General features: G+C 38.6%; 2 protein-coding genes across 2 annotated transcripts; one reads left to right on the top strand and one right to left on the bottom strand.

The window, feature by feature from the left end:
- The first annotated feature begins 34 nt into the window (after nt 1–34).
- On the top strand, nt 35–9684 carry LOC106318169 (dicer-like protein 4). Its single transcript, XM_013756040.1, has 25 exons — nt 35–392; nt 652–829; nt 936–1046; nt 1164–1304; nt 1386–1458; nt 1830–1894; nt 2193–2345; nt 2425–2559; nt 3025–3154; nt 3352–3448; nt 3998–4190; nt 4382–4542; nt 4632–4838; nt 4941–5212; nt 5292–5569; nt 5641–6077; nt 6314–6414; nt 6526–6731; nt 6829–7038; nt 7280–7744; nt 7827–8099; nt 8284–8610; nt 8724–9009; nt 9106–9217; nt 9302–9684. Exons 1-25 carry the CDS (start codon nt 58–60, stop codon nt 9453–9455), a joined length of 5100 nt encoding a protein of 1699 aa, XP_013611494.1. The 5' UTR covers nt 35–57; the 3' UTR covers nt 9456–9684.
- Nucleotides 9685–9771: 87 nt separating this feature from the next.
- Nucleotides 9772–12567, bottom strand: LOC106318170 (U-box domain-containing protein 51-like). Its single transcript, XM_013756041.1, has 5 exons — nt 12356–12567; nt 11117–11792; nt 10914–11035; nt 10628–10825; nt 9772–10559 (listed from the first exon to the last, which is right to left on the bottom strand). Exons 2-5 carry the CDS (start codon nt 11393–11395, stop codon nt 9929–9931), a joined length of 1230 nt encoding a protein of 409 aa, XP_013611495.1. The 5' UTR covers nt 11396–11792; nt 12356–12567; the 3' UTR covers nt 9772–9928.
- Between the last annotated feature and the right edge of the window lie 186 nt (nt 12568–12753).

A 12753-nucleotide genomic window follows, 5' to 3' on the forward strand; every position in this document is an offset into this window, starting at 1 on the left:
AGGACAGGAGAAAAAAAAGAGAGGAATCATTTGAAAGTAGACGTGCGATCATGAATAATGCGTGAGAGAGCAGTTGACCTCAGCTTGACCCAGAGGGTGAAAAAAAGAGAAAAGAAAAGAAAAAGGAATAACTTCGTTGGGGAGGCAAAGCTCTGGGAAAAAAGCAAAAAGCAAGTAAGCCGTCTCAATTCTCACTGCCACACACTCTCAAGTTTCTTCCCTTCTTCAACCATGCCGGACCGTGAAATCGGCGACGATGCTTCTGACACTAACCTCTCCTCTTCCTTCGCGTCTTCCTCCTCCTCCTTCTCTTCCTACTACTCGGCGGCTGGCGCTTGGACGGATGATCACGCCGCCAAAATGGAGAAAGATCCTAGAAAAATCGCCAGGAGGTTCGATTTCCCCGATTTTCTCCACTTTCGCAGCTCGATTTCACCTTCCGTTAGCTTGCTTTCACGTTTCGGTTTCCGTACACTTTCGTTATCTTTCAGATTGCAAGTTTGTAGCTGAGTAAGGTCATTGGACTAGTAAATTAACATGTTATCCAAAGAAAATCTGATGAGATTGTCTTTGATTACAGAAGAATAAAAAAACGAGTGTGTTGTTGATTGTGCTGAGATTCATTGGCGTGGTTTGCTTTTGTGCATGAAGGTATCAGCTGGATCTGTGCGAGAAAGCAGTGGAGGAGAACGTTATCGTGTATTTGGGAACTGGTTGTGGGAAGACTCACATTGCTGTGATGGTTATCTATGAGCTTGGACCTTTGATTCTCAGCCCTAGGAAGAGTGTTTGTATCTTTCTTGCTCCCACTGTTGCTTTGGTTGAACAGGTGAGAGCATAATCCTCTTGATTACATCATTTTGCGTAATGGATCTGATTGATTTTGGCTCTATGTTCTTACTCTCTTGTTTGTGCTTTTTTTTTGCCTTTCTCAGCAAGCCTTAGTCATAGCAAAGTCTATCAACTTCAAAGTTGCAACACATTGCGGTGGCAATCGGACTGTGACTACCCATTCTGACTGGGAGAGAGAGGTTTCAGAGAATGAGGTGATCTTTCTATCCTTTTAACCCTATAAGTTGATTGTTTTTTTCTAACCTTTTTATGTGGTAACCATCGTTTTGACCAATGAGATCATCGTTATTGTGGCTGTCTGTTTCCTGCAGGTTCTCGTTATGACCCCACAAATACTTCTGCATAACTTACAGCACTGTTTCATCAGGATGGAGTGGATTTCCCTTCTAATATTGGATGAGTGTCACCATGCTCAAGAACAAAGCAACCATCCTTATGCACAAATCTTGAAGGTATCTTTTCTCCACATTCTTGGTATGTGGTGACTGATCACATTTAACATATAACCAACTTTTAGGGGCTTGCAAATGCAGGTTTTCTATAAAACAGAAGGTGTAAAAGGACCTCGTATATTTGGAATGACTGCATCTCCAGTTGTTGGCAAAGGTAGGCCCCATTTCTGTGATGTGAATTCCTGATTACAGTTCCATTTCTGTCCAAATCATTCATTATCGCATTATGAAATGGTCAAAATTTCCCAATACCAGTTAGAGAAACTCGTAGGAAGATTTTTTTATATTTTTCCTTTAACATTTAAATTTCTCTTTATAACGATGAATGTGATAAGCCTTCACCTAGCAAGAAGGAACATATGTTCCGCAGAAATTCTAAAGCAAGAGATTTAGCTCCTACATTGCTTACCTTTCGTTTTTCTCTTTCGATCATGAGGTTTATGGTGACCTTGGTATTAGCTGCGACCTTTGATCATATTCGTTCTATACATGGTCGAGTGTTTGACAGCACTACCTGTTTTTCAGGGTCTTTTCAATCAGAGAATTTATCGAAAAGCATAAATAGCCTTGAAAATTTGCTCAATGCCAAGGTAAGCTGGTCCTTGAATTCCCTAATTTCGGCATACAAGATATTTTTCCTAGGCATGATTGATGATAGCTTATATGTTAAGACCTGTCACACTGTGTTGATTTGAGTGATACCGAAGTAGAAATAAAACTCGGCTTGGATCTTCTCGGCCCAAGACTATGGTGCCAAATTAATCATTTGATGCAAATCTAAAGCAAAAATATCTTTCTCTTGGTTGCAATCATGATAATGGTCTTACACTCAGTTTGCTTTCGAACAATGTTTTAATATTTCCCTTTTTGTTTACCCTGATCTTAAAGGTTTACTCAGTGGAAAGCAACGTCCAGCTGGATGGTTTTGTTTCATCTCCTATAGTCAAAGTATATTATTATCAGACAGCTGGGAGTGAAGCATCTCAATCGACCAACATATATGAAAAATACGAAAACATGCTGGAGGACATCAAACAGCGGGTTGTCTAATGTGTCTCATAACTGGTTTTGTCACCGTAGGTGGATACATGAACTGATATTCTTTTCCTGATATGAACAGTGTTTGGCATCAGTTAAGCAGCAGATTGATACCCATCAAACCCAGGTCCTCTTAAATATGAAAAAGCTTCTGAAAAGAACTCATGATAATCTCATATATAGTCTGGTGAATCTTGGCCTTTGGGGAGCAATACAGGTAGACATTTCATACGGAAACTAATTTATAGATTTGATATACAGTTTCTGGTTTTGGTTTCAGATGTCTTTATTTCCGAGGCTCCTTATATTAAGTGTTGATTACTTGTATTACCTGGTTTCTTCAATGTTTTACGAAGCACCAGACGATATATTTTAGGGTGCAGTAATAATCACAATTGCCAAGTAACTGCAACTTTGCATTAGTTGTGTAGGTCTAAAGGTTACACCGGCTGGCATAAGATTCCTTACTGTGGATTATTTCCGATTTCCAATTTTATAAAAGTTCCTAGAGAAAAATTATCCGCAAGGTTCCAAGCATTTTTCTTTAATTTATGATGACCATTTAACCTCGATATGTAAACCTTACATCTAGCCAAAATGATTCTGTGTTGTTTCTTGTTTGTCTCGTATGCTATATATATATGCTGTGGCCTCATAATGTTTCCCTCTTCATTTATTATAGGCTGCTAGAATCCAACTGAACAGTGACCGTCATGTACATCAAGAGCCTTTGGAAGAGAATAATAAGTCAAAGATATGTATCACATATCTTTCTCTGGCTGCCGAAGTCCTTTCTTCTAAAGTTGCTAAAGGTATGATGGCATGGTATCCTAGTTTGTATTTTCTTTAAAATTATTTTTTTCTTCCAATAATGCATATGCTTTTTCGGAGTTGCAACTTGTGAAACTTTTAACTTATTGTGCACTTCATTTTGTTATTTTCATGTGAATGCCCTGATAAAGAAGTCATTGATTGCCTCATTATTTGTTTGCTGTCTTTGTGATTGTAGATGAGAATGCATCTGAACTTATCAGCTTACCAGCGTTGAAGGAACCATTTTTCTCAAGAAAGCTGTTACAACTGATTAAAATCCTTTCGGCATTCAGGTTGGTACTTGGGAGAGGTGACAGAGTATTGGAATACTTCTGTGCTGCTTATTCCAAAGAAATGAATGAACTATCCTTAGCTTTATTGAGTAGTCACTTAACCAAAAACCGATGCTGAATTTGCGTTTTCTCATGGTATCATTTACCTTAAAAATGACAAAGTTTTACTTTATTTTAAACAATCTAGCCTGCACTAACCTATCTTTCATCCCTACCTTTTTAGTTTATTTTTTTCGTAAGATACGTTTGAGCACCTAGAAGATAGACTTTATAGATACACGAAAAAATTGGCCATAATCAATAGATCTATGTTCCGAAGACAGAATATGGCTTTTCCTGAATAAACAATTTCCAGCTCTTAATTCACCTTCAAAAGACATTGGATTTTTATATGGAAAAGGTAGTTGTTATTGTCCACTAGTCCTGTGAAACCTTGATTGCTAATTTATTGCATCGTGTTTGATTCAACTGTCATGCTAATGAGGCCATTTTGAAAGAGAAGCCCATGGTATATTTTGCAGTAGGCTTCAATTTGTATTTTTCTTTCAGGATAGAGCCACACATGAAGTGTATAATATTTGTCAATCGGATTGTGACTGCGAGGACGTTGTCATGCATACTAAATAGTTTAAAACTGCTAGAGTCTTGGAAGTCTGATTTCCTTGTTGGACTTAGTTCTGGAGTGAAGAGCATGTCAAGAAAGAGTATGAAGACAATTCTTGAACGGTTCCAATCCAAAGAGGTGATTTTTAGCCATCTTTGAATCTATAGTTACTATTAGGAGATCCATGTACACTGTATGCCTTCACGGTTCACACATATAATATAGAAACAAAATACAGGCAAACACCCGTTTAGACAAACATGTATTTTCTAGGATCAATTTTCAAGCCACTTCCAACTAACTTCTAAGCGTTCCTCTTTTTGTTCCAGCTCAATCTACTGGTTGCCACTAAAGTTGGCGAAGAAGGTCTTGATATTCAGACATGCTGTCTTGTGATCCGTTTTGATTTGCCGGAGACTGTTACCAGCTTCATACAGTCCAGAGGCCGTGCTCGAATGCCCAAGTCTGAATACGCGTTTCTAGTGGACAGGTCTGTAGGAATGAGAAATTGATAAGGCCATAATTATGAGATCGTTTGTGCTCCTACGCATTTACATTGTTTCTTCTTTCGTGATTCAGGGGAAACGAGAAAGAGATGGATCTGATTGAAAATTTTAAAGTAAATGAAGATCGAATGAACCTGGAAATTACTTCCAGAACGTCAGAGGAAACTTGTCCTAGACTTGATGATGAGGTATACAGAGTTCATGAGACAGGAGCTTGTATCAGTGGTGGAAGTAGCATCTCCCTTCTCTATAAGTATTGTTCTAGGCTTCCACATGATGAGTAAGGCTTCCAATTTTTCTGTTGGTGCTTCTTGTATTCACTTTCCACAGTAAGCAGGCGTGTCATAACTGAATTTCCATTTGCCGCCTTTTGTTCCATCAGATTTTTTCAGCCTAAGCCGGAATTTCAATTCAAACCTGTTGACGAGTTTGGTGGAACGATCTGTCGCATAACTTTACCTGCTAATGCTCCTATAAGTGAAATCGTCAGTTCGCTACTACCTTCGATTGAAGCTGCTAAAAGGAATGCTTGTCTAAAGGCTGTCTATAAGTTGCACAGCTTAGGTGTACTTAACAATTTTCTGTTGCCGGATTCAAATGAAGAAACCGAGGACGAGTTGTCAGATGAAGAATTTGATTTTGATAAAGTTGAAGGTGCATAAGTGGTTCAGTTATAAATCTTAGTTGTTTATACTGATCACTCGTTATATAACGGTCTTTTTTTTCTTGCCAGGTGAAGCCTGTTCACGAGGTGAACTGTATGAGATGATTGTTCCTGACTTGTTTAAACAAAAGTGGGATCCATCAAAGAGTTGTGTCAATCTTCAATCTTACTACATAAGGTTTGTGCCTCATCCCGCCGATAGGATCTACAAGAAGTTTGGTCTCTTCATGAAGTCACCTCTTCCCATTGAGGCTGAGACTATGGATTTTGATCTTCACCTTGCGCATCAAAGATCTGTAAGTGTGAAGATTTTTCCAAAAGGAGACGCCAATTTCGACAATGATGAGGTATTGAGCTTTTTAATATGATAAAAATTTAACTAGATTGACGTTTCTAAATTGATTTATGTTTTATGCAGATAAGGCTAGCGGAGCGTTTCCAGGAGGTTTCCCTGAAAATTATTTTTGAACGGCGGGAGCTAATTACGGAATTTGTTCCCTTGGGGCTGCAAGACTCTTTTAGAACTAGCAAATCTACCTTCTACCTTCTTCTTCCAATTAATCTGGATGATTCAGAAAGTGTTTTATCTGTTGATTGGGCGACTATTAGAAGCTGCTTGTCATCCCCTATCTTCAAGGCTCCGTCTGGCTTAGTTGAAGATATGGATCCTCCTGCGGGATCTCATTTAAAGCTTGCAAATGGCTGCTGGAGTATTGATGATGTGAAGAACAGTGTGGTTTTCGCAACCCACAAAAAGCAATTTTTTTTTGTCACGGATATCTGCCATGGAAGAAATGGATTCAGTGCTATTAGAAAATCAATCACCGAAACCCATCTGGAAAGCATATATAATTCGTAAGCTACTAAGCTACTACTATTTAGTGATTGTTCGATGGCATATTTTCTCTGGGAGGTCCTGCGTTCTGCGTTTTCTTTGTGTCACTCTAGTTTGATTTTGTTATAATGTTCTTTTCCCAGTTTCCAGAGAGCAGTATAACAATCCTTATCACTTTGGGTGGGACTGTAGAATTTTATAGGATCACATGATTTTCTGAGTTTAAGAACTTTCCCATTTTAATTAACAAAACCAGGTATGGCGTGAAACTCAAGCATCCTTTACAGCCACTCTTGCGTTTGAAACCGCTTAGTTATGTTCGGAACTTGCTTCACAACCGAAAGCGGGAGAATTTAGGTAATTTTCTTATTTGACTTTTTCTTATTACAAATTTCTTGTGCATGTATGTGTACGCATAACACACCTTGTATACTCTAATTTTACCATTCTCTCATTACCAAAAAACAGAACCAAATGAACTTGAGGAATATTTCATAGAAATTCCTCCAGAGCTTTCTCAGTTAAAGATAAAAGGATTATCTAAAGACATTGGAAGTTCGTTATCCTTGCTGCCATCAGTCATGCACCGTATGGAGAATTTACTCGTGGCTATCGAACTGAAACACATGCTGTCTGCCTCTATCCCTGAGATAGCTGAAGTTTCTGGTCACAGAGTATAATCTCATTTCAATTGATAACCCATTTACTTGATTTTCTTAAAATTTGTTATTTGTTATGTTTGATCTTTACCGATCGAGTGAATTGGTATAGGTACTTGAGGCGCTCACAACAGAGAAATGTCAGGAGCGCTTTTCTCTTGAAAGGCTTGAGGTGCTTGGGGATGCATTCCTCAAGTTTGCTGTTAGCCGACACCTGTTTCTACATCATGATAGGCTTGATGAAGGAGAGTTGACGCGGAGACGCTCAAATGCTGTGAACAATTCCAACCTGTTTAGGCTTGCAACAAGGAGAAATTTGCAGGTCCTCAAAACATTCCTTAAAAATTTTTGGTGGCCGGTACATTTTAAATATAGTTTGAGCTGTTGCTGCACAGAACGCACATACTGATATGGTGCATAGAGTACCACCACAACCCTTGCCTACATTGAATATATTCTCAGTTACATTTGTTCGAAATCAAATCTCAGATAGAAGCAGACTGAGATGTAGTAATTTAGTTAACTCTAGTTTTGGATTATATTTAACCTTGGCATTTTCCCAGGTTTACATCCGTGATCAAGCATTCGATCCTACACAGTTCTTTGCATTGGGCCATCCATGCAGAGTAACCTGTGACGAGGCAGCAATGAAAGAGGTTCATTCCTTGGATAAGGTTCCTGGGCTTTTGGAATCAAATACTGGTGAAATCAGATGTAGCAAAGGCCATCACTGGTTGCACAAGAAAACAATTGCTGATGTGGTTGAGGCTCTTGTGGGAGCATTCTTAGTTGACAGTGGCTTCAAGGGGGCCATTGAATTTCTTAAATGGATTGGCATAAATGTTGATTTTGAGTCCTTGCAAGTAAGAGATGCTTGTGTTGCAAGCAAGCGGTACATGCCACTGACTACTTGCTTTGATTTGGCGGCCCTGGAAAGCCTGCTTGGATATAAGTTTCTCCACAAAGGTCTACTTTTACAAGCCTTCATCCATCCATCTTACAACAGGCATGGAGGAGGCTGCTACCAGGTTTTTTTTCTTCTTAATACTTTTCATTTTTTTTTTGGTATACATCTATTGTAACCAAAATTCTCTAATTTGGGGTCTGCAGAGATTGGAGTTTCTTGGGGATGCTGTTCTGGACTACTTGATGACATCCTATTTTTTCTCAGTCTTTCCGAAACTGAAACCTGGTCAACTGACCGATCTAAGATCGCTCTCGGTAAATAATAAGGCGCTTGCAAATGTTGCTGTCAGTTTTTCACTACAGAGATTTCTATTTTGCGATTCTACTTATCTCCATGATGCTATAAAGGATTATACCAACTTCGTGACAGCGTCACCATTGGCTAGCGGACCATCTGAAGGTCCAAAATGCCCAAAGGTGTGTGTTTGGATCTTCCTTCCATTTGAAGGCAGTATTTGCTGCTTATGTTCTGTATATTAGTGTGTTTTGGTGGAACCTGGGATAATTCGTTGAAGTTTTCTTTTAGAACTTGTCTTGTTTGATATAATATGGATATATAAGTGGAAGAAAGAACTAACGTAGTTATTATATTTGTATGCAGGTTCTTGGTGACTTGATAGAATCCTTTTTGGGGGCTCTTTTCCTCGACTGTGGGTTCAACTTGAATCATGTCTGGAGAATAATGCTATCTTTTTTAGATCCAGTGAAAAACTTGTCTAACCTGCAGCTTAGTCCTGTGAAAGAACTGCTTGAATATTGCCAGTCTTACAAGTGGGATCAGGAGATATCAGCGACAAAGAAGGATGGTGCTTTTTCTGTTGAATTAAAAGTGACCAAGAAAGGTTCTTGCCTTACAGCTTCTGCAACTGGTCGGAACAAAAAAGAGAGTACCAAAAAGGCTGCTCAGCTGATGCTTACGAACCTGAAGGTAGTTGCGGCTTAACTACCTTCTATTTATGTGATGTATTTCTATCTTATGCTACCTAGCGTTCAGTTTTGTAAATGGTTTCTTAACAAAGTATTTGTGTAATTCATCCGCAGGCTCATGGGCACATAAAAACCTCCAATCCCTTGGAGGATGTTCTGAAGAATAGCATCCGAAATGAAGCTAAATTGATTGGCTACGATGAAGAGCCTATAGGCGTTGTGGATCTTGATGGACTGGACGTTGAAAACGTAAATATCCAAGATTCTTTTGAGGTGGATCCTGTCACTGAAAGCAAGACTAGTGAAACAAGCAGCTCATACATCATCAGACGAGTTCTCACCAATGCACCACCATCTGAAAAAGAAGAAAGCCTTCCTCAAAAGACCATCAAAGAAGCAGGTATTTTGATGACGAACTTTTGAAGTAAAATGATTGGATATTACTTCCTGCATCTATATATCCTGAGTTATTAATTTGATGACTAAAACTGAACAGGTGGGTCGATCATCAAAACTGCAAAATCTCTCTTGCGCGAAACATGTGTTGCCAACTGTTGGAAGACACCAGAGTTCGTATGTTGTGAGGAAGGGCCAGCCCACCTGAAAACGTAAGTAAATTGATCAAGTAATGCCTACATCTCTAAACTGCTAGTTACTGGATTTGTTGTCGTCAACTATGTGCATGTTTACAGATTCAGCTATAAGGTAATCCTGGAGGTTGTAGATGCCCCCAATATGACACTGGAGTGTTATGGTGAAACTAAACCAACTAAGAAAAGTGCATCAGAACAGGCTGCTCAAGCTGCTTTATGGTGTCTCGATCATGCTGGATTCCTTCGCCGATGATCTCGAGTTGCTTTAACTTGGTTACAAACTGAGGTTATATATCGTAGACATATAATTATACCAAAACTATGTGTATTAGCTGATATGATGGACACAGATGGTAAGAGAGAAGGATGTCTATCAAGTTCTTAACCAAGACTAAACTTAAACCCATATGTTGAGGCAAAAGTTTTTGAGCCTCAAGTTTTATTCGGTCCCTATTCTGAATGTAAACTATATGTTTTTATGATGCTTGAACCCATGGCATGACTCTCATGCATCAGATAAGAGGATCATATGTGATCCCAACTCAACCATGTATGAAGTTAGCGCTAACAGGTGTGAACACTTGAATTTAAGAGTAGTTTCAAAAAAAGGGAACAACAATCAACAAGCATTGTGATTTTGCATTGTGAAAAGTGAACAAATATAATAAGATTGATCTATACAAGAGAATAATGAATGAGCAACTTGTCCTGAAGCAGATGACATTGTTACTTATCTCCCAACTCCAATCGCAAGAAAGAGGATTGTCTGAGTGTGAAATAAAAGTAGAACAAGAAAAGTACAACTACAATTTGGAGCAAGCTCTCATATTTTACCACCATATGAGACTCTCCAGGAGAATCCAGAACCACCTTTCTGTCATTACTCCCTCTAACCTTCATCTCTGCCTCCACTCTTGGCTTTACCTCCAGTTCTCTCTTCTCCATCTTCATGATGGCCATTTTTGCTGTTTCCTCAGCCATTTGAAGCCTTTTCCCTGCTTTCTTTTTCCATATCTCTAACTCTGCTACTTTCTCTTTTGCCATGAGGGCTTCTCTGCAGGCTGCATGGTACATGTTCATTGTCTCCTTCAGCTCTTTCCTCAGCCTTCTCTTCTCAGCTTCTGCTTCGTCCATCAGCTTTATATCAGAAGGACTATTAAGGTATATCGAAAGATTGGATTTATCATCATCATCCAGACATCTAGGAATCTCCAACATGTTTGGAGTCCCAAGTTTATCATAGAAGGAGAGAACCGAACTATCTGTACTGATCCTGTCACTAATGTTCACAGTAGAAGAATCTGTGCCAAGGGATGAGAACTCCTCAAAGAAAACATCGTCCTCTCTTGACAATGACCTGCTCAAAATCCAAAATTCAAGAAGTTTAATCTCAGAGCTTAAAACATAATGTTATGGTAGATTTACATCTCAGAGGGAGCCTCATCAGTGTTGCTGAGTGGTGACGAAGGTGCAGTCCCTGAAGAAGGAGAAGGCAAGCCTTGAGGTAAATGCCTAGTGGCTGGACGTACACTTGATAGTCTTCCCTTTGATATGACTAAGACAGTGCAGAAGTCTGGAGCCCATCTCATCACATTACTTGGTATGTCATCTACTTTAAAAAGCCTTCAAAATCAAGAATCACCCAAAAACCATTTTTAGATACAAGATTCATGTGTGTTATGTCATGGATTATGAAACTATAGTTTGTCACCTTGTAATACTCTTCTTTAACGAGGCACCTAGCAAGAATGTAGAAATAAAGCTCTGGTTAATATATTCAATCAACGCTTTCGCTACGTCTTGATCTTCAAGCATAACTACTTCGCTTTGTATCTGAGAAAAGAACATTAATCAGAGAGACAAAAAGAAAGGTAACGTAAGCAACAAGAAAGAAACACATATCTTCATACTTACATTTCGTCTCATGCAAAGACAACGCATTGGTAAAAACTGACGACTTCCTTTATCATTTTGTTGCTTGCCAGACAATTCATCATCTGTAGAATGTCCATTTGCATTCACTGTAGATCTTTGGACGACATGAACAAGTTTTATTGTTCTGTCTCGTGGTATATATTGTTCCACTGCCCATTTAAGAGCTTGACAGCTTGTTTTATCTTTGTCCACTGCAATAGCTATAGGGCCTTCTCTTAATTCGTTTCTCTCCATACTTTCTCTCAAATTCGAGATCATTGCCACTCAAGAAAATGTATTGAGAAATTTATCAGTTACCAATGAACGTGTCACTGGTTCTTGAAGAAAAAGATAAAACATCCGATTACCCAAGAAGACAGAGGAATTTGAGTTGTGAGATTTGGAGAGACTCAAGAGAGTTGTGGCAAAAACAAATATTATAAAAGAAAAAAACTAAAACCCTTCCACTTTGGGAGGAGAACTGCTTCTGGCTAAAAATAGAATTGTCATCAACAAAGTGTGTTAATGCATGGACAAAAACTAACTCCAGGCCACAAAACTTTGTTAATGAACAAAATAAACTACCGGCAGTAAGTTTTGAAACAGCACCATGAAACAAGTTTTTGAAGAACAGCTGCAAGTTTCTCTGCCCCTCATGAATACAAATCTGTTGGACCTATAACAGCATATCAATATACAAGCAGCCGATATTCAAAAACCAATTAAACTAAAAGTAGCAATTTATACATTTGCAAATTGAAGTGTATGTAGTAATCTTGAAACCTTTTGAAAAAACTGGTATTAAACTAATAAATTATAAACCCCTATCCTAATTTTGAATTAGATTTTTTGCTTAATTTAAAATTTTTCATTTGTTTCTTATGGAACAATATTATCATAAAAATTCAAAAACATTATATGTTTATAAAATTTAAAAGGGCCGGGTGAGGATGTTGGTGATGTCGGCGTTATTTCTGGGCTGGTTGTTGATGTGGCGGTGGCTGAGCCAGCTCAGGTAGAGGTCGATGTCATTGAGGTTCCTGAAGTCGGCGCTGCTGAAGGTTGTTCATAGATTCAACTTTAATTACTATCTATCAAGTTACTATTAAGTCCTCTTTCAGATCTGTTTTTTTTTTTTTGTTTATTCTTTGTTTCTAGCTTAGAATTCTATTCAATCATAACATTATTCTTTTCAATCATAACATTACTTTATTCACTATATTATTTGACTTAAATGACCTTAGTTGGTCTTGAGGGGGTTTTGGCACTGGTTCTCTCCCCCTTGGGGTGTGGAGTAGCCACTGCAAGAGCACTCATGGTCGTGTCCGTGAACTTTGTGGCCACCTTGTTGTGTTCGGTGTCGGCGGCGTTTCTGGGCCAGTTGTTGATGTGGCGGTGGCTGAGCCAGCTCAGGTAGAGGTCGATGTCGTTGAGAGTTCCTGAAGTCGGCGCTGCTGAAGGTTGTTCGTAGATTCAACTTTATTTATTATCTATCAAGTTACTATTAAGTCATCTTTCAGATCTGTTTTTTTTTTGTTTGTTCTTTGTCGTGTCTTTGTTTCTAGTGTCGATGTCGTTTCTCCGGTTAAATGCCCTTTTACAGAATGGTAATCAATGAAAATGTTTTTATTAAAATA

This window comes from Brassica oleracea, chromosome C9 (genome assembly GCF_000695525.1).
Source record: "Brassica oleracea var. oleracea cultivar TO1000 chromosome C9, BOL, whole genome shotgun sequence".
Classification (NCBI taxonomy): Eukaryota; Viridiplantae; Streptophyta; class Magnoliopsida; order Brassicales; family Brassicaceae; genus Brassica; species Brassica oleracea.